Source organism: Gopherus evgoodei, chromosome 4 (assembly GCF_007399415.2).
Source record: "Gopherus evgoodei ecotype Sinaloan lineage chromosome 4, rGopEvg1_v1.p, whole genome shotgun sequence".
NCBI classification, from domain to species: domain Eukaryota; kingdom Metazoa; phylum Chordata; order Testudines; family Testudinidae; genus Gopherus; species Gopherus evgoodei.
Window position 1 is genome coordinate 77,180,268 of NC_044325.1, and position 19,606 is coordinate 77,199,873.

Sequence of the window (19,606 nt, forward strand, 5' to 3'; positions counted from 1 at the left end):
GAAACTTCTTCCACCCCAGTGAAGTGTTTTGATCTCTGTACAGTAAATGTTAAATGTACTATGTCAAACTTGACCAGAAACTTTGGGGATACGAGTGTGATTAAGACAGTTGTTGCCTGTTGTGAGTTCTCCCTAGGGAAGGACTCCCTGGCTTTTCCCTTCATACAGCATATGTATACGGAATGGACAGAAAGAGCACTGAACAACATTTGTTTAACCACTTCTCTGCCCGGTGAGCATCTCAAATTAGCAACCTGAGCCCCAGTGACACACATGAGAAATCAGGAGTATCTATAAAGGGACATTCCATTACTAAGCAGCAGTAGGGCGGGAAGTACATGGAGGGAGGAATCATAACATTCCTGGGATGAAGCAGACATTGGTTTCTTAAAAGGCTTTTTCCAGGGTCGGCTCCAGGCACCAGCAGAGGAAGCATATGCCTGGGGTGGCACATGCCAAGGGGAGGCATTCCGTCCATTGTTGGGGCGGCACAGTCCGGGTGGCTTTTTTTTTTTTTGTGCACTTGGGATGGCAAAAATGGTAGAGCCGGCCCTGGTCTTTTCCATCCAGTTTAAGTGACACCCACAACCCCCAGGCTGAGATCTCTTTCAGCAGTACTTCCCCCCAGGCTCCTAGGTCACACAGATTCACTTGCTTAGTCCCAGAGATACAAGCTAAGACAGAGGAGAGAGTGAGCTGCCATGTACTAACACTGCAGTTACATAGCAGTATGGATGGATGGACAGTGTGACATGAAGGATGGCACATCTCCTCTCTCCAAACCACAGTCAGACTGCTGCCTAGCCTCTTGACTGGCGACAAGAGCAAGGCTCTGACCTCCAGTTGTATTCTATGGTTCCCAAGATTCAAAATCCCCTTTCAGGCTCCTTTAGCCTCTGACTTCTCACACTAGATTCACACAAAATGCATTCATACTGGGCCCCAAATTACGGGGAAATATTTACTATTGTATTTCCCTTTTCTTATGCATTTCACATGAGGACCTCATGGCAATGCTGTGCAAAATTTACTCCTCACATGCCACTATGAGATAGCAAAGTATCATCTCCATTTCACAGACAGGAAAAAGGTGGCACAGCCTGGCAAAGTAATTTGCCCACAGCCACGCAAGAAATTTGCAGCACAGCCGTAAAGAGAACCCTGGAGTTCTAATTCCAAGTCATCACCGCCCCACCTCTGTTCTTACAGCTAGACACCATTCCCTCCTTCTAGAAGAGCAGGAGCTGTTGCAGAGCATGACTGAAATGCTTTGGCAGGGCTGTATGGGGAAGTTTTCACAGTCCCTGTAGGCCTGGGCCCAGCTAGTTGGCTATTACCCTTTCCAGGACAGGCCCAGGATTCTCTGGCAGGTGCAGTAGAGAAGAGAGACAGTACTTTTCTTTTTTTCTTATAATTGAGACTTCGGGCCCCATTGATGTCAGAAGCTCTGGCAGTGAGCCACAGAGGATACTGCCTTCAATCTCCAACTCAATTCTTAATCTTCCAAATGAGACTTCAGGGTAAATTAACGATTAATTAATAAAGTTGTGGTGTAGTTGTCACATCCCTGTTGTGAGGATTCCTGCTGGCAGAGCTGCAACAGTGAAGCCAGGAGTAGACAGATTGTTTCCATAGTTGAAATTTTTCCTACCCCTGCAGGAGAAGCACCTCCCACAAAGCTGAGGGGGAGTGTAGGAAGGGAAGGTCTCCATGCCAGCACAGTTGATCCTGAGTTAATGAAGTTGGAAGCCTTGTCAGACTAATTTTTCTGCCCTTCAGGAGATGCAAGGCTTGACCACCTTCCCTGAGCAAACTCTAGGCTTATTACAGAGACCTACACAGAAAGAGCATCCCTTTCGTATCCTTTGGGGGCTCTTTGCCAAGTACAGAATTTATGTAAATATTTAACCTGGACAGGTTACATATTTCTACATTATAAATTCAGGTCTCATCTTCCCTACTTCTCCTAAAAGACTATGACCAACTGGAGAACTAACAGTACCACGCAAAAGAAACCAGACAGAGAGAAGCTGTGGAACATTTAAGGATTGTCTGGGGCTTGTTTTTATCAACCCAAACAGTTGGAAAAGAAAGCTTTCACCGGTGAAGAGTCAAACACCTCCCTCCCTCGTTTTCAGTCAAAGCTCCTGTTTCACCTCACTCAGCCCCTCATGGAGACTTCCAGCAAAGACAGGGAAGACCACACTTGACATTGTTGCTGTTTCTGAGGGAAAGTGTAAATAGTTTTTTGAAGGGAATGGTGAGGAGGAATTCAGGACCCCTTCATCCATCATAAACCAACAAAGGCACAAACCTAGTCTCTTACCAGCACATTTTGGAGGTCCCCTTTAACAAAATAAACCAAGCCGTAGGGCTTGTCTACATTTACATTTTATAGCGCTCTAACTCGCTGGCTCGGGGGGGTGAAAAATCACCCACTGAGCGCAGCAAGTCTGAGTGCTTTAAAGCACTGGCGTAGACAGGCGCGGCTCCCAGTGTTCGGTGCTAATCTCCTTGTGGAGGTGGATTACCAGGAGTGCTGGGAGATCTCTTTGAAGTTTCCAGTATAGACATACCCTTAAATAGCCCTAGCATGCTTCCAAGCCCCAAGACAGCTCCCTTCCATTAAACTCCATCTCCTCATCATGGAGGATAAATGTGGGAGAACAGGCCAGTCTTACAGTATTCCAAAGTTCATCAAAGCCAGACACTGGCACCAGCCCTCTCCAGGAGGCTGTTGATTCATATACCTTGAATGACTGCATGTTCCATACTACCAGATGGGGAGAGGCGCATCCCTCAGGTCACTAGTTCCCCAGCTCTATGGACTAAAGCCAACACTATTCCCAGGTGAGGTTTGAGATCTAGCAGCACGTGCAGACCCCAGAGCTCACGCATAATGTGCACCTGCAACCTGCTCTAGCTGCAGCTTCCAGCTTGTTTCAAGGTGCAGCTCCCTGCAAAGCATGGTCAAAAGCCTAACCTTAGAGGGACAAAGGCCTGAATCACTCACAGGGTGTCGTTATCTTGCCAAATGCTGGTGATAAGCAGCAAGCTTAGCAACTGCTACCACCTAGACATCCAGGAGCAGATGGGATTTCAGAAAGCATGGGCAACTAGAATCCTTCCCTTTGGAGTTGGAGAGGTGTCAAGCACAGCACAAAATACGCACTTAGGGCAAGTGCACCAAGAGTGATGCTATGGTATGTAATAGTCCCACACCGTAACTAGCTAGTATGGAATCTCCAAGCAGGTTGGAGAGGACAACAGACAGACAAGAAAGGGAGTTGCAGTAACTTGTGTTAATAGACTATGAAAGTCTCACCTGCTTTCCCTCCCTCCTTGGAAACCACATCCCGCCCCTGCTTTTCCTGAATTGTCTTCTGGGGTCTTGTCTTATCTCAGACTGGAAGGTCCTCAGGACAAGAAGCCTCTCATACTAGGTTTGTAAAACAGATTGCATTAGCCTATTCAATGTCAGTTATGACTGCAGTTAGCGGGCTCTGCTAAGGGAGCGCATTCTTCTAGGTCAGTGTTTCCCAAACTTGGGACGCTGCTTGTATAAGGAAAGCCCCGGGCAGGCCAGGCTGGTTTGTTTACCTGCCCTGTCCACAGTTTGGCCAAATGCGGCTCCCATTGGCCGCGGTTCACTTCTCTAAGCCAATGGGAGCTGCTGGAAGCAGCGTGGACTGAGGGATGTACAGGCCGCCACTTCCAGCAGCTCCCATTGGCCTGGAGCGGTGAACCACGGCCAGTGGAAGCTGCGATCAGCCGGACCTGTGGACGCAGCACGTAGACAAACCGGCCCGGTCCACCAGGGGCTTTCCCTACACAAGCGGTGTCCCAAGTTTGGGAAACACTGTTCTACGTCACAGTTTTAGTAACTCTCTCTGCAGCAAGAGAGAGCTATTAGTTAAGATAGAAACTTCAATGACCCATGTGAATGAGGAAAGGGAGCCGGTGGGAAAGGGACATGGAATAATTCAGATTAATAGATTGGATAATTGAAGGATCTTCCAGTGTAGTTAACATACAGTAGGGGAACTCAACTGTGTTCTGATTATGCATTATTCACAGGGATCCTTAATACCACGAGACATCAAGGACATAGGGAAAGGGACCTTTTCAGAGACTGTGGCAACAAGCTGCTGCTTCTAATCACCAAAGAGCAGCTCACATCAGACTGTTAGAGTCCAAATACTTCAAATTGTTTACATAGGATCATGGCTGAGACCTGTGAAAAATTCACAGCCTGGTGGGATTGATGCTAGGGCAGCCTCTCTTCTCTGGAGTAACAGAGAGGAAGGGCACACAGCCAGGAAGGGTTTTAAGAAGGCACCCAAGGCTTGGAGAGGACAGAAAGATATACCTAGTTCAGGACTGGCTGATCCCTGACTAATAGCCAGAAACCCCAAGCTATTGCTACTCATGTCCAATTGCTGGGTTTCAAATGGCACCATTCACTTCAGATTCTGGAGAAACTGCACAGCCTCTTACTTGACACTCATTCATTAATTCAGAGGGATAGCTAAGTGGTTTGAGCATTGGCCTCCTAAACCTAGGGTTGTGAGTTCAATCCTTGAGGAGGGCTCTAGGGCAAAATCAGTACTTGGTCCTGCTAGTGAAGGCAGGGGGCTGTACTCAATGACCTTTCAAGGTCCCTTCCAACTCTAGGAGATTGGTATATCTCTTATTATTATAGGAAAGATAGCACATTGCTAATGATACAGAGAGAGAAGGCAGGAACATGGAGATAAGTGAGGGGGACCATACATAAAAGGTGTTACCTATACAAGCAATTCCAAACAACAGGAGCCAAATAATGATAGCTCCAGGCCCTAGATACATTTCTGGAAAAGGCTTTCTGCACAAGGCAGATACTACGACTCTATAACTGTGCTCTCCACATAGGAGGTGTTATTTAAACAAGACACTGTTCTTAGTCAAGCAGAAATTAGCCTCTTTGACAATGTATCCTGTTCCAGTTGGAGACAGGAAGGGTAGAGGAACCAGGAAACTGGAGGAGAAGAGTTAAGAATTAAGAGGAGAAAGGGGTAATTGAACCTTTCCAAGCTACAAGGCCCAGGGCTAAGTCTATGTAGTGTGATGGCTTGTAACAGTCTGCCCAACTCCAGTTCTAATGCATACTAACAGAACAAGATGTAGCATTTGGGTGAGCAGGGAGAGTCCCAGTTCAGTTTGTGGAATATTCCAACCCCACAGCAGCCTCAGCATGCTTCAGCCAAACCCCAGGACTTCCCTCCCATTTCTGAAATCACTCAGGGTGTGCACGGTATGCAGTGGGTCTGGTGCTTTTGTCATTTAGCTCCCAGAAACATTGAAGATGGGGCAGGCAGCAGCACTTCAAACTGGATTATTGGATGTTACCCAGCACTGAACTGCCCCCTATGAGCTGCAAAATCCTGCCAAAGGGATGTTTTCCAGACCCCAGAAGGACCATGCAGGTTCTGAGAGGCTTGTTCGTGTCATCAGCACTGCTGTCCAAAGCACTTCTGAGCAGAGACTCCTGGGTCTGGTTCAGACCGGCTTCTTCATTTAGATCTAGGTTAGAAAGTTACCCATAATGCCTTGCTCCCCACAAGATGCCACAGTGAATCAGGCCTCCTATTTTATGCAGGACTCATGTGTCAGGGACTAAAGTAGCCTCTGTATGTCCACCTGTCCACAGGTTATCTGGGGCTGGCAATTTATTTCAGCTATTCCAGGGGGTATGCGGTGAACTCACAAAGGGGTGGAATAAATAAAGAAGGTCACTGACACAGCAAGTGGCATAGCTAAGCCACGAAGGAGAGCGATACAAGGACTCAGGGCCCCTTTCTTCAGCCGTCCCAATCAGAGTCAGAAAACTAGTGTGGAGACGCAGAGTCCCGCACTACTGGGAGATCATCTCACTACTAACTGAACAGCCAATCACTTGGTGTAGCAACTGAATAGAGTGTACCCTCCAGCTTCACAGGAATACCATCTCACCTCTGCTAATATGCTACAAGAGAGTGCCTCCGCCCTAGATATGGAATTGGTACAATGCATTGGCCATTAATCCACGTATTACAAGCATTAAGGAGGCAATTCCTCCCAGCATAGATAAACCCTCAAAGTCTGGGTGCCCCCTGATGTATTTCCATTAACATTTAAATGCACACTTGTGTTTCACTACCTATACATCACTTTCTACAGCTGTCTAATGCTGGCGGGTACTGTAGAATTGTATATGCCAAAGGGTATAACCTTCAGGCTCCTAGAATTTGTGCCACGATGTCATTTCAGGCACTTCTGGTCTAGGAGCGTGGTAACTATAAGGTTGCAGCATGGTAACTATTACAGCACGGTAGCTATAAGGTTCTGTGCCCAAGACTACAGGAGTCAAGTCTCCCCAAGTACAGTCTAATCTGGCAGATTTTAGCCAGCTAGAGTGCAAGTTACTGGCAGAAGAGCAAGTTGGAGGCACTGAGAGGATAGAGCACTGATTGGACTTGCACAGTCAGCTTACTTTTGGTTTTATTGTCATATTAAGACTAGTGCTGAGTCTGCACTCTTCTCCTTACTGCCCAATAATGACCTGACCCTACCATGTCCATTAACCAAGCTGAGCTTTAACAGCAAGTTGCTGAGAAGCCTGAACTTTGATTTGCATAGTGGAACACCTCACTCTTACCCCAACCCTGGGCCATTTCCCACATACCCCATGTGACAGTGTGCTGAGCGGGAAGATCGCAGAACCAGTCCCCCACCATGCCAGCCCCATTTAAGTGAATAAAGTGGAGCTGGCTGGAAAGAACCTGCCTTAATTGGGGAATGAGAGCCAGCTGCCAGCCCAATTAGCCCAGGGCCATGTAAGCATCTGGGAAGAATGAAGCAGGGTGGTGGAATGGAGGAGAGCGAGGGAGTGCAGAGAGGGAGAAAGCCCTTCCCTTCTGGATTCTGATGCAAGGAACCCAGAGTTGTGTATATTACATAGTGAGAAGGTGGTGGGCACACAAATGTGTAAATAAAAGTACCAGTGGTTTCCAAACCTGAGGGTCTTTGAGTGACTATCTGAGCCTAGCAGAGGAAGGAGCCAGGAGTGCTCTGTTACACCCCAATAAGCCCCATAAACCAAGAAAGTCTGAGAGCCTAACTTCCTAGGCAGGGTAATTTCACTTGCTTTCAGTAGCAATGCCCATAGCGCTTTCACCCTTTTCCCATCTTCATTATGAAAGCACTAGGGGACCAGAGTGGCTAACATGCTGAGTCACTTTCCTGGACAGGCTGGGGTGGAGAACAGAAGTGATTTAGCCAAAAAGGAGAGCAGGGAGAGGGAAAAGACACAGACATCAGGGAGGTTTGCACCCTGGGTGAATCCTCTGTCAGAGTGTCCCCTGCTTACTCACAGACTAGCACTGTCTGGTCATATGTCCAGGAGAAGCCAGAGGACTCCAACCATCTGATTGAAGACAAGCTGTTGGGCAGCCTGATCTCAAGCTACTGTCTGGCAGGGCCGGGGTGTTTCATTGAAAAATTATGTCACAGCAGCTCAGAGAGTCTGCAGTGGATCTCAAGCTGGCTTGAGTGGTGTTGCTGCATTCCCCAAAGCCAGGGTCAGCACATTCCTGGCATGAAGAAGTCATGCTCAGCACCTCTCAAACATATGTTGAATTCTTTTTCACGCACCTCTCTTCTGATGCTAGATGTTCCTTATGCTCAATACCCCATTTTCAAATGCTCTGTACATGAGAACCAAGAGGTGCTGCTGCACATAATGAGAAACTGGGCCCAACTCATAAGATTAAGAGATGGAAAATGACTATTAGATCCCATCTCCAAACTGGGGCAAGACTGTCTGCTGCCGTCTATTCTCCAGGGCTTTGTTCCAAACCAGTTTTAAAAATGCCCCAGGAGTAGGCTTCTGATCCTTGTGAGATCCTTCTACACTGTACTTTAAAGGGAGCAGGAACTGTAATACATCACATATTTCCTGGCAGATAAGCCAACTGCAACACACCGAGAAGTCCTTGCTTGCTGTTTTCTTTCTGGCTCATTGTGACCTGTACATGCTTTCTTGCCATGTAGTCACACAGTAGCTGTCAGTTCAAAAACAAGTGGAGGAAAGGAAAAAAACATGCCAAGTCTGCAGGTGAGTCCCCAGTGTATACCAGGGTCCCCTCACAACACACCAGGGTCTGCCCAATGACCTTCTGGGGAGCAGAGGGTGGTGCAGGGCATGGAGACTCCATGGAGTTTAAAAAGGTACAGTAGAACCTCAATGTTATGAACATCAGAGTTACAAACTGAATGGTCAACCTTATACCTACCTCATTGGGAACCGGAAGTACGCAATCAGGCAGCAGAGACCAAAAAAAAAAAAAAAACCATAAAAAAAGAGCAAATACTATTCAGTACTGTGTTAAACAAACTACTAAAAAATAAAAGGAAAGTTTCAAAGATTTGACAAGGTAAGGAAACGGTTTCTGTGCTTGTTTTGCTTAAATTAAGATGGTTAAAAGTAGCATTTTTCTTCTGCACAATAAAGTTTCAAAGGTGTATTAAGTCAATGTTCAGTTGTAAACTTTTGGAAGAACCACCATAATGTTTTGTTCAGAATTATGAACAAGCTCCATTCCTGAGATGTTTGTAACTCTCGGGTTCTACTGTATATCATGGAGCATTCTTTGAGGCTCCAAAGTTTATTTGGTTTGAACACAGGGATTTTATTTCTTTGATGTGAAATCTCACAGCTCTCCTCCAGGGTCAGATTTTAGCTGATGTTTACACATCCATATTTCACTGTAGGGAATGGAATGAACTTTCCCACATTAATTTCAGAGGTGGATACCAGAGACAGATTCCCCCAAATACCAGGGACCTGTGGATTATGTTAGTATAAATGGGGCTCTTCCTTCCCTTCCCCTCTCTGGTTATGAAGAGCAGCAGTCACATCCAACATATGATGGTACAAATGTCCTAGACTCCCTGGAAATTCCAGCTAGTACTCCCTCCTTCTAGAGACACTCAACACCTCTCCGCCTTCCACTGACAGCTGGTTAGCCCATCAGCACGGTTCACAGCCCTAAATTAAGGTTCCCTGCAGCTTGGACTGGAGGTTTCAAACCTATTCATTTATGTGAAGCACCCCCACTTCCAGATCCCACCCCTCTCCCTAGCTTTACCACAAGCCTTAGAAGTTAGTGGCCCCATCACACGTTTTTAATCTCACCCATGCTCTTCAATCTCCTCTCTCTTAACTTCACTAAGTCTTTTCTACAACAATTTCAGAAGCTTTTACTCACTCTCCCTCCCAAACTGACTAATTTTGCCTTTACACTCATCCTTCGGATACACCCAGGCTGTGTGAAAGTTTAGGGCTGCTGAAAAGGTGCCAACGTGATGGCCCTAAAAATGAAGACCCCCCCCCCAAATCCTGGTAGCATAGACAGTAGGAAAGCAAGCACCCCAACACTGCCCTGCTGCTCTGCAATATTATGATGGGAGTTCTCCAATGCACAGAGCACTTCACAAAACACCTCACAAGCCCTAGAGAGTCTGACTCCTGGCTCTGGGAAAAGCTAAATGAAGGCGGAAAAAGGAGCTCAGACTCCATGACTTATTAATACTCAGCTTCTCTACTCAGTCTGACAACAAAGAGGCCAGTTAAAGTTGCATCAGAACACTGTTGACATCTTCCTACTGGGAAATGAATGAGACCTACCAACTCATCTCACAACGGGCGCTGAATAGCCACAGGGTAGGACAGCACCGACCCAGCCTACACTGAATCCAGCAACCTCAAAGGCCAAGGTTTGGTGAGGCCATCGCTGACCCGCTCCCTGCCCGACCCCGCATCTCTGTTAGGGGCTGTCCTGGGTGTTAGAGGGTAACCTGCCGCCTGCTTTCCCCGCTCTTCCCACACCCACTCCCGGGGCTGAAGCGGCGAGGCGAGAACCGCACTTCGGTGGGCCTGGGGAGGGCGGTCCCCGGGGCTCGGTGGGGCCGCTCGCCCGGCATGGAAAGGGGCAGAGCCCCCCGCTGTCCGTGTCATCACACCCCGAAGGGCTTCGCGGGGCGTCTCGCTCTTCAGCGCTGCAGCCGCTCAGCCTGGGGCCACCGCGGCTCATGTCTGTGCAGAGCCGAGCCGACCGGGAGCCCTGCGCAGCAACAGCGCTGAGCCCGGGCCGGCCGGAGGGGGTCGGGGGGTGCCGGCTCCGGAGCGTCTCAAGAGAAGAGTGGCCCGAACCGGGGGGAGCAGGGGGCGCTCGGGCAGGGCTCAGCGCCGGGCGGCGAGAAGGGACCGCAGGGCCGTTCACACCCCGGCTGGGCAGGTGCCGCAGCCCCCGGCCGCCCTGCAGGGGGCTCTGTCCCCGGGCCCCGCAAGGCTCACGTCGCCCCGTACCTGAGGCCAGCGCGCCGCCGCCGCACTCCCTCCCTCCCTCTCAGCCCTTTAAATCACCTCCTCCCAGTCCCGGCTGCGGACCCACCCGCTCCACGCTCGATTCATCCGCCTCACTGCTCTGTGCTCGATTCAAGAGGCTAGCGGGTCTTGGCAGATTGCGCCTTACTACTCTCGGTGCGCAGGCGCAGTGGGAGAATCCGGCGTGCGAGTAGCTCAGTGCGCAGGCGCGCAGCGTCCTACCCGGAAGTGTGTGGGGGCGGCGGCGGAGCTAAGTGGTCCTGGGGAGCCATGGCCGCCGCCGGGCCCCTGGGGAGGCTGCGGCGCTTGTGTCACCGCTACCAGGAGTACGTGAGGCAGCACCCGGCTGCCACTGCGCAGCTAGAGGGCACCGTGCGGGGCCTCTCCTACCTGCTGCCAGGTACCGGGGCGAGCGAGCGAGCCTAGAGCGTCCGTCTCTATGGGCAGCTGGGGCAGGAACCCAGGCGTCCCGCCCCGCCCCCGCTCCCGCTCCCCCTCCCCGGGCAGCTGGGGCAGGAACCCAGGCGTCCCGCCCCCCGCTCCCGGGCAGCTGGGGCAGGAACCCAGGCGTCCCGCGCCGCCCCCGCTCCCCGGGCAGCTGGGGCAGGAACCCAGGCGTCCCGCTCCGCCCGCCCGCCGCCCCCGCTCCCGCTCCCCGGGCAGCTGGGGCAGGAACCCAGGCGTCCCGCTCCCCCCACCCGCCGCCCCCGCTCCCCGGGCAGCTGGGGCAGGAACCCAGGCGTCCCGCTCCGCCCACCCGCAGCCCCCGCTCCCCGGGCAGCTGGGGCAGGAATTCAGGCGTCCCGCTCCGCCCACCCGCAGCCCCCGCTCCCGGGCAGCTGGGGCAGGAACCCAGGCGTCCCGCTCCGCCCACCCGCCGCCCCCGCTCCCGGGCAGCTGGGGCAGGAACCCAGGCGTCCCGCTCCGCCCGCCCGCAGCCCCCACTCCCCGGGCAGCTGGGGCAGGAACCCAGGCGTCCCGCCCAGCCCACCCGCAGCCCCCGCTCCCGGGCAGCTGGGGCAGGAACCCAGGCGTCCCGCTCCGCCCACCCGCAGCCCCCGCTCCCCGGGCAGCTGGGGCAGGAACCCAGGCGTCCCGCTCCGCCCACCTGCAGCCCCCGCTCCCGGGCAGCTGGGGCAGGAACCCAGGCGTCCCGCTCCGCCCACCCGCAGCCCCCGCTCCCTGGCAGCTGGGGCAGGAATTCAGGCATCCAGACTCGGTCTGATGAGAACTCTGGGAGTGCCCCCTTCACCTGTGCTACAGAGACCTCTACTCCACCTCTGGTAGCCAGTCCTTCCCATTAAACAATGGGTTTTTTTATTGATCTGTCAGGAGTTGCATTGACAGGGCGCCACTGCATCATAACCATCGCAATGCCTCGAGTTACTAAGGTTCAGATAAAGATGGACTTGTATCTCTGCAATTCATACACTGTTGTGCTAGCAGGATCAGCCTGCTCTGAACTCAGGCATGTGGTGGAGAAGACAATGAAGGTCCGTGCTCTAGATGTAGCTCACACTGTGCTTGGTCGTTTAATAAAGTAAAAAACAAACAAACTGAATACATGGTTAAAATATTTTGGCACATCATCTTTGGCCTGTAAGACCCCCCAAGAAATGAAGGACCATCTGTCATCAGCCTGCAGGACACCCACCCTCACCCACTGGATTTACACAGATATTGGAGGGTTGAAGAAAAATAATAAAGCCTCATCTAGTAGTTGGTCAGAAAGAGGCAAAGCAATGGGAAGGGGAGGGAGTAACCTGTTGTTTGTTGTTTTTTGAGGGCAGGAGACTGTTAATCTCTGGGCTCCTTGAGAGACATCCTTGATGGATTCCTCCAACCCTTTTACTAAGCTCAGAATTCCCTATCAGCATTGATTAAAGTAATTGTTTCCCTCTGAAGCAGTGATTGTGATGGTTTTCAGCAGCATGACAAAATCCTCCTCTAACATCTCTCCTTTATTTCCCAGGTCGCTTTTCTGATTCCCATGAACTTTCTGAGCTTGGTATGTATGCTGGTGAATTGATATGCAGCACCAGAACTGTACCATCTGCAACTATGTTGTATAGATAATGGCAGACTTTGGAGAGGGAGGGCTGAGCATTGCACCAGGGAAAGAGGTGCAGGTCTGAAATCAGAGTGCTGCTGCTGCATGGCTGGGATTATTCAGTGGCTGCAGTTTCCTAATGCTCCTGCAAGTATCGATTCAGCTGGGGCAGTGTGAGGTGAGGCATTCCCTTGGGTGTGGTGGGAATGTTTGTTTCTTTGCCAGCGGCTAGTCTAGACTCTCTTGGGACTCCCTGTTCCCTATGGTGCTAATGGCTGCTGTTTGGCCATTGGTTTTGTTAAATTTGTTAACCTTGCCTTCCTGAACCAACCAGCAGGTGGGTACTCTTTTCACTGTAATGTAGGAACCCGGTGATCTGAAGCTCAGTACCAGCTGTTGTTTGAATAAAACCAAAAAGAGTGGCTATGTTACTAACTTGGAGTTGGCCAGAGATCCTGCCCCACAGCAAGATCAGTCTATCTCCCTCTCTATCTGGGGTCAAATTCCTGGAACATAGTTCTTGCTTAAAACTCATCGTTCTCTTAACTTTGCTGTTGGCTGCATTGCCTCCCTCAGCCATCAGGAGTCTCTGTCCCATCTAGGGTTGCCAACTTTGGATAGACAAATTCCTGGAGGTTTCATCACATGACATTATCATTAATTAAAGATTAATCTTTAATTTCCTGGTGACTCCAGGATAATCCTGGAGGCTTGGCAACCATAGTCCCAGTCATTCGCCTCAGTGGAAAGATTTTTCTGCCATATCCTATGACTGGGTGGGGAGAGGTTCAGTCAGTGGCTGGATCTCTTTCCCATGTGAATCGCTGTCTTCTTTCCCAGTGTACTCTGCCTCCAACCTCCTGGTGCTGTTAAATGACTGGATCCTCCGAAAGGAGCTGCAGCGGACCCTGCTTGTGGTGAGGCTCTTGTGCACTGTGGGAGGGGTTGGCACATGCATTTCCCATGCTCATCGGCAGAGGCTGTGCTTCCAGAAATAGTTCTGTAGAAGCTACTGAGCCAGATTCCAGTCCCTGCTGCAGCCCCTTTACACTGTTCCACTCTGGTGGCATAAAGGGGCCGGCACAGCCCTCTGAATATCTGGCATGCACTAGTGCTGTGCTGTCCTGGTTTGCTGACTCTGGCATGCGGGGAGTGACCAGAGCGCTCTGCACCTTGGCAATTCTGCGCTGTACAGAAGTCTCTAGGCAGCCTGTGTAAGGCTGCCATAAATTAGAGCAGCCTTTGACTTATGCTCCGGACCACACCAGTCACTGAGAAGCTCAGAATCTGGGATGGACAAGGGAGGTAAAGCTACCTTTGCCCTTCCCCTCTCCTGGACTGCTCCTCCTGCCTGGTGCAACACGGAATCAGGCTCTATGGGTCTTCCTTTACGCCATTCTATGTATAGTAAAACAAAAAAATCCAAGCCCAACCCTGACAGCTTTTTTCTTGTAAGAATCTCTCCATACCCCAAGCCAGCCTTCAGCGATCACTGTGTTAGAGGTTTCATTAGAAAGGCCTCTGTTCTGATAATCTGCCTGTTCTGTGGGTTTGGATGTGTCAGGCCCTATGCCAGCTGAAGAATGCGAGTCTGTAGCCAGGATCTCAGCTGTATAGCAAATAAGAATGTTGAACTGGATGGGCCTAACTGGCTTTTCACTGCTGAAAGCCACATGTGAAATTAGTTGGATCTCAGCCAGTCCTCTTCTCGCACTTGTAGCCCACTGATGAAAGGAAATCTGCCATTTACTCCCAGGAGCCCCCATCTAACCCCTCCTTGGTTCACCCTGAAAGTAGAACTTTCAGACTGGGCCGGACTTGCACCCCACATGGCACACAACCAGAAGCTGCTGGCTTTCACTCTCTCCCTTCTTTGTGTTTTGCAGTCACTACCCCAACAGAAGTTGCTGACATGGCTGAGTGTGCTCGAGTGTGTGGAAGTCTTTGCGGAGATGGGAGCTGCCAAGGTGTGGGGTGAGATGGGCCGATGGACCATCATCATCCTCATCCAGCTGGCTAAGTGAGTGCTGCAGGTGGAGGGAGGAGGGTGTATGTGTACAGAAAGGGACGGGATAGAGGGCTCAGTGGCATGGGCTCATGAGTGAGATGTTACCTAGTGAGCATCCAGCAGATCTGAGCTCATGGAAGAAGATGGAGCAAGCCTGTTCCGTGAGGCTGTGTATGTTTGGGGCTGCACAGGACATTAGATTTCCCACTGTTGGAGGTACTCATCTTTGTGGTGCTCCTGGCTGTGGTAAGGCAGTGTTCAGAGTAAGGGTGAAGAAGGGACAGCCAATGATGAGCTGTCTTGGTTCCCGTTGCCATGTGCAGAGTGGCTGTCAGCCCCATTCGCTCAGTGCAAAGCAGAGGTTATGTGTTCTCTGTCTCCTATGGCTGCTGCTTCACCAGGAAGCTGGGTTTCTGTAGTGTGTGCTTGATGCTTACACCTCCTGGCTTGTCTGTGCCCCATAGCGCCATCCTGCGCCTTCTGCTCTTGCTATGGTACAAAGCTGGTATCCAGACATCCCCTCCGATTGTGCCAGTGGACAGGGAGCAGCAGCAGCTCCAGCCAGAAGGTGAGTCCATTGCACTGAATTTCCTCAGCTTCTTGCAACTTACCAGACATTTGGGGTAATTTGGAGACTTTGGGGGGCACAGTGGAGTGGACTTGTCATCCAGTTAGTTTTGCTTGAAAGTCCTCATTAGCCGAGTGGTTTGGGCAACAGAGAAGTTGCAAGAATTCCACGAGCCAAGCTGCTGGAACTGTGCTACTCTCCAGTACCATCGTTCTCCACAGCATGCACCTACGCACACCTTGGTTAGCTTAATGGTACTGCTCCCTTAGACTGTCAGCCCTAATGGGATAATGGGCCTTAGCCTGGAATAGCAAAGAAGGCTGCAAGACTGGCTGGAGGTGCATTAGTAGAACTGGGAGAAGGGGAGGCAGGATTGGAGTAGCAGCTGCATATGCAACCATGTACCTTCCTGCCCTTTGCTTGGCTCTGCTCAGTGTTAGCAGTTTCAGAAAAGCCAGACTTAAGAGCTGAAACATAAAGCCATCAGACATAAAGCACTCGAACTAGCTGGCCTCATGCAGTTAGTACTCTAGGGAGGAGAAGGGGCTGCGATGAGAACTTTGTCCTCGGAGAGGGTGCTCCTATGTCACCTCAGAGCAGTGTTAACAGAGAGCTGCAGGGAAGTTTAACCCAGAGTTGCAGCCTTGATCTCACTGTGGTGCCTCTCTCCTGGCAGACAAAGAGGGCAGCTCAGCAGGGAAGGAACAGACATATGTTGGGAGGCGCTCCAGCCGTGTTGTGAGGTCCCTCGAAAGCAGTAAGTACCTTTTCCTGGCCACCTTGTGCCCTGACACTTTCTGCATCTGCCTCGACTCTGTGGCCATGCTACAGGTTCTTTTGGAGTGTAACCAGCGGAAGCTCGCTGACGTACCCAAGCCAATGCTGTACCCACCACTGGCCTGTTTCTCCCCCCACCACCACCGAAAGGAACAGGGTTGCTGCTTGTGCTGGTACTGGCATCAGGATCATTTCAGTCTAGGCTTACCTATGTCATGGGATAAGTCTTCAGAAGACTATTGAGCTCCCCTTGCTTTGAAATAGCCAGATCCCCAGGGAAGCCTTCTCTGACTATCTGCCCCAGTTCCTAGGGGAGCTCCCTCTGTGTTGGCTATAACCAGCTGTTTCTCCATGCTTGGGGAAAACCAGAGCCACAGCCTCTGCCATGTGGCTGTAGTCCTCAGAGTTCTCCCGTTCCAACCCCTCCCTTGGGCGTCACTGAAAGGCCAATGTTAATGTACTGGATGCTCACGAAAGGCATAGTTTGCATTAGAAATCTTGTCTGCAACTCTGTTTCAGCCCCAGCCTTGCAATCTAGACATTGGGGGTCTCCCCAACAGAGGGAGGGAAAACAGAACCGAAGAGCAGAGGAGATGAACCAGGCTCCCACCCCTCTGGGGCTTCAGGAAACCATTGCAGAATCTGTCTACATCACCCGGCCTCTGTTCCACTGTATCCTAACATGGCTTTTGTTAGTGCCTGCAGTGTGCCTTGTCGTCCCCCCCCACCAGAGTACTGCATCATCAGTGCGCAGCCTTCCATGCAGCTGTTCATGAATGAACAGGCACAGAAGAGGCTCTAGCCAGGGTCCCTGTGTGTGCTCAGCCATTTGGGCTAGAAGAGCGGGTCATGCCAGCTTCTTCCATGGGGCCCTTCCTGCACTGACTTGTTGGAGCTTAATCTTGTAGGGCTGCCTGGAGGGTCATTTTGCCTACCCAGCTGCTGCCAACCATGTCTGTTCTCTCCTTTCCTTGACCTCTCTGCTCCCAGTGTTGAGTTTAGGCATATGGGGCCAGAGATCATGGAAGCCCTGGCTCCTCTCGGGAATCCTGGATATCACAAGGTCAGTTGAAGGGAGGCCACCTACGGCTTCAGCCTTGGGTTCCATTTAGGTGTTTTGGGGCTGAACTCTCAGTCCCCATTTGATCCCACTGCTGCCCTGCTGTTCTGTGCTGCATAAGCCCGTCAGGGAGAAGCGGCAGAGGTGGGCAGGGGTGCAGCTGCAAGGGAAAGCGGACTCAGGATCCATCCCTGCAGCACCTTTGCGCTGCACTAATCTTAGCTGGGTGGTTAGCCTTTCCTCTGAAAAGGAGCAGGGAAGCCTGCTCAGCACTCCACTTCACATGGAGCTGAGAGCGGCAGGGACTAGATGCTAAAACTCCCCTGCTGTGGCCATGGATCTCTGAGTTAACTCCCTGTCCCTCTCTTTCCAGCCTAAGTTTACTGAGTGATATGAAAGACCTGAATAAGCGAGAGCGCTTGGAGCTGAGACGCCGAACCATCCTGCTGCTGTACTACCTGCTGAGATCTCCTTTTTATGACCGATACTCAGAGTAAGGATTCCTGCTGGCTGTTCTGAATCTACCCCCTTTAAAGGAGCCAGTCCCCCAACAGGATATTTGATGAGTGAGGTGCCCTAAGAATCTAACAATGGCTATGCTGGGTCAGACCAAGGGTCCATCTAGGTCAGTATCCTGTCTTCTGACAGTGGCCAATGCCAGGTGCCCCAGGGGGAATGAACAGAGGTAATTTTGAGTGATCCATTCCCGGTCATCCAGTCTCTGCTGTCAGTCAGAGGTTTAGGGACACGCAGAGCAGGGGGTTGTGTCACTGCCCATCCTGGCTAACAGCCACTGATGGACCTATCCTCCATGAACTTACCTAGTTCTTTTTTTAACACAGTTATGCTTCGGGCCTTCAGTAAGGGACTTTGATGCCTCTACCTAGGTAAGAAGCCAGAGTGGGCTCAGGCTCTATTGAAGAACTCAAGCATCTTTCACTCTGATGCTTCATCTGCATCACTGTTGTTTGCATTAAAATCCTGACATGGGAAGTTGTGGGGAGCTGGCAGTTTGGGGGTGCAGGATATTCAAGGGCAGCAAAGCAGCTGAGCTGAGAAAAATCCAGTTCCCATTACCAAAGGAGGAGGCCTCTTCTAGTGCATTCGGAAGACTGGAACGTGAGGTCATTGCACTGGCCTCATCCACGCTCTTTCTGTTCCCCTAGGGGCCGGATCCTCTTCCTGCTCCGCCTGCTGGCTGATTACGTTCCTGGAGTTGGGTTAGTCACACGTAAGTAGGCAGCTGTAGTGGTTGCATTTCCACTGGGAAGGACTGGAGCTGGGGGTGGGGTGTATGTCACATGCTAGAGCCTGACTGGCAAAGGAGTGAGGAAAAGCCCCTGGGATATTTGCCACCAGAATACCTATCATTAACACTCATGTGCTGGTTTAAATCCAAATAGTAAGGGGTTAAATATCGTAGGGACCTAAGCACCATGATTGTAATCATTCAAATATCCTCCCCTATTCCAGACCTGGCTGGATTCCAGTCCTGGGTTCCCTGCACAGCTCTGCCAATGCACCTCAGTCCTGACCTCCAGTGCACACTGCTGTGCTAATCCTGCTATGCACCCCATATAGAGCTCTGCTGATGCCCCTCCATCCTATCTTCACCCACCTCACAAGCACTGAGCTGTGCAAAGCACGACACAAAGTGAGCAGTAACCCTCTCCAAACTGCCACTAGGGACACTTACTCCAAGGTGGTTTTGGATGGACTGTGAATTAAAGAATGGAAACAATCTTGCATTTCTCTTGCACCTCTTCCAAAAGGATCCCAGAGCACTTTACAATCTACAATCTCCTCTCTTCTTCCACTTCCTGCTGAAACACAGCCCTCTCTGGAGTGGGCCACGGAAGCATAGCAGCACTACATGAGTTTAGTCAGGAACTGAGGGAGACTGTCTTTGCAGCTGATCTTTGGTGCTGAGTTGGGTTACTGCTCCTTCCCTATACTTTGGCTGGGGCTCTCCTATCCCACAGGTTTCTTCCTGGATGGGCAGCAGCAGTTCTGGGGCAGAGGGGAAACCCCTTCTCCAGTGCACAGGTGTCAGTGCACCTCATCTGTTGCTTCTGTTGTCCAAGTTTTAAGGGTCATATAAGTCTTGCCCTGCTCTGCTCCCGGTGGGCACATCAGCACCACCACCCAGTGTGGCACAGTCGGTAATTTTGCTTGGGGAAAAGCTAGGGATGGCATAACGGGAGGCTGTGGGCTGGGACTGAGGGGCATCAGCAGAGATGTGTGGGAAATCCGTGCTAAAGTGTACATCTTTAAAATGTTGTTCCCCACTCTGGCTCACCTGGTCCCTCTGTTCTCTCATTTCAGGACCAATGATGAATTACCTGCCAGCTTGGCAGAAAATCTATTTCTATAACTGGGGCTGATGGAGAAGTGGCCCTTTGCTGCTGTGACTGGGCCTGGCTCAGAGTGGCGACAGGATGTCTCTGGAGGGCGAGCTGGCTGGAGGGATGTTTCTATCATATCTATTTTTCAGTTAAACCATTGATTAGAGACTCCCATTCTCCAGGGAACTTGTAACTCTTTTTTACATAGCTAGCTGTGACCAATGGACCCTACGTGGGGTGAGACCTTTGCTACCGCTAGCCTGTACAGTATGGTGGCTTCAGTGCTGGTCTCGGACCCCTTTTATAAGCACTTGACTTTTGTATGGCTGCACGGTAATAAAGTCAGGCAGTGGCACCAGTGCTTTTGGGACTGTCTGTTTGCTCTGGGTGCTG

General features: G+C 51.0%; 2 protein-coding genes across 3 annotated transcripts in view; one reads left to right on the forward strand and one right to left on the reverse strand.

Moving 5' to 3' along the window:
- Nucleotides 1-10,584, reverse strand: part of LARGE2 (LARGE xylosyl- and glucuronyltransferase 2) — a 52,189-nt gene extending 41,605 nt beyond the window's left edge. The window contains exon 1 of the mRNA XM_030559943.1: nt 10,445-10,584. The gene's annotated coding sequence lies outside the window, so the exon portion shown is untranslated. The remainder of the gene's footprint in view (nt 1-10,444) is intronic.
- A 36-nt stretch (nt 10,585-10,620) lies between these two features.
- On the forward strand, nt 10,621-19,571 carry PEX16 (peroxisomal biogenesis factor 16). Of its 2 annotated transcripts, none has more exons than XM_030559959.1 (11): nt 10,621-10,805; nt 12,378-12,413; nt 13,296-13,372; nt 14,342-14,475; nt 14,928-15,031; nt 15,708-15,788; nt 16,328-16,480; nt 16,799-16,871; nt 17,242-17,361; nt 17,711-17,755; nt 18,035-18,099. In XM_030559959.1, exons 1-10 carry the CDS (start codon nt 10,676-10,678, stop codon nt 17,730-17,732), a joined length of 930 nt encoding a protein of 309 aa, XP_030415819.1. In that variant the 5' UTR covers nt 10,621-10,675; the 3' UTR covers nt 17,733-17,755; nt 18,035-18,099. The 2 variants fall into 2 exon arrangements, with proteins under 2 accessions (XP_030415819.1, XP_030415818.1); XM_030559958.1 differs by lacking the exon at nt 17,711-17,755 and adding an exon at nt 19,194-19,571 and having other exon boundaries at nt 10,622-10,805.
- The last annotated feature ends 35 nt before the right edge of the window (nt 19,572-19,606 follow it).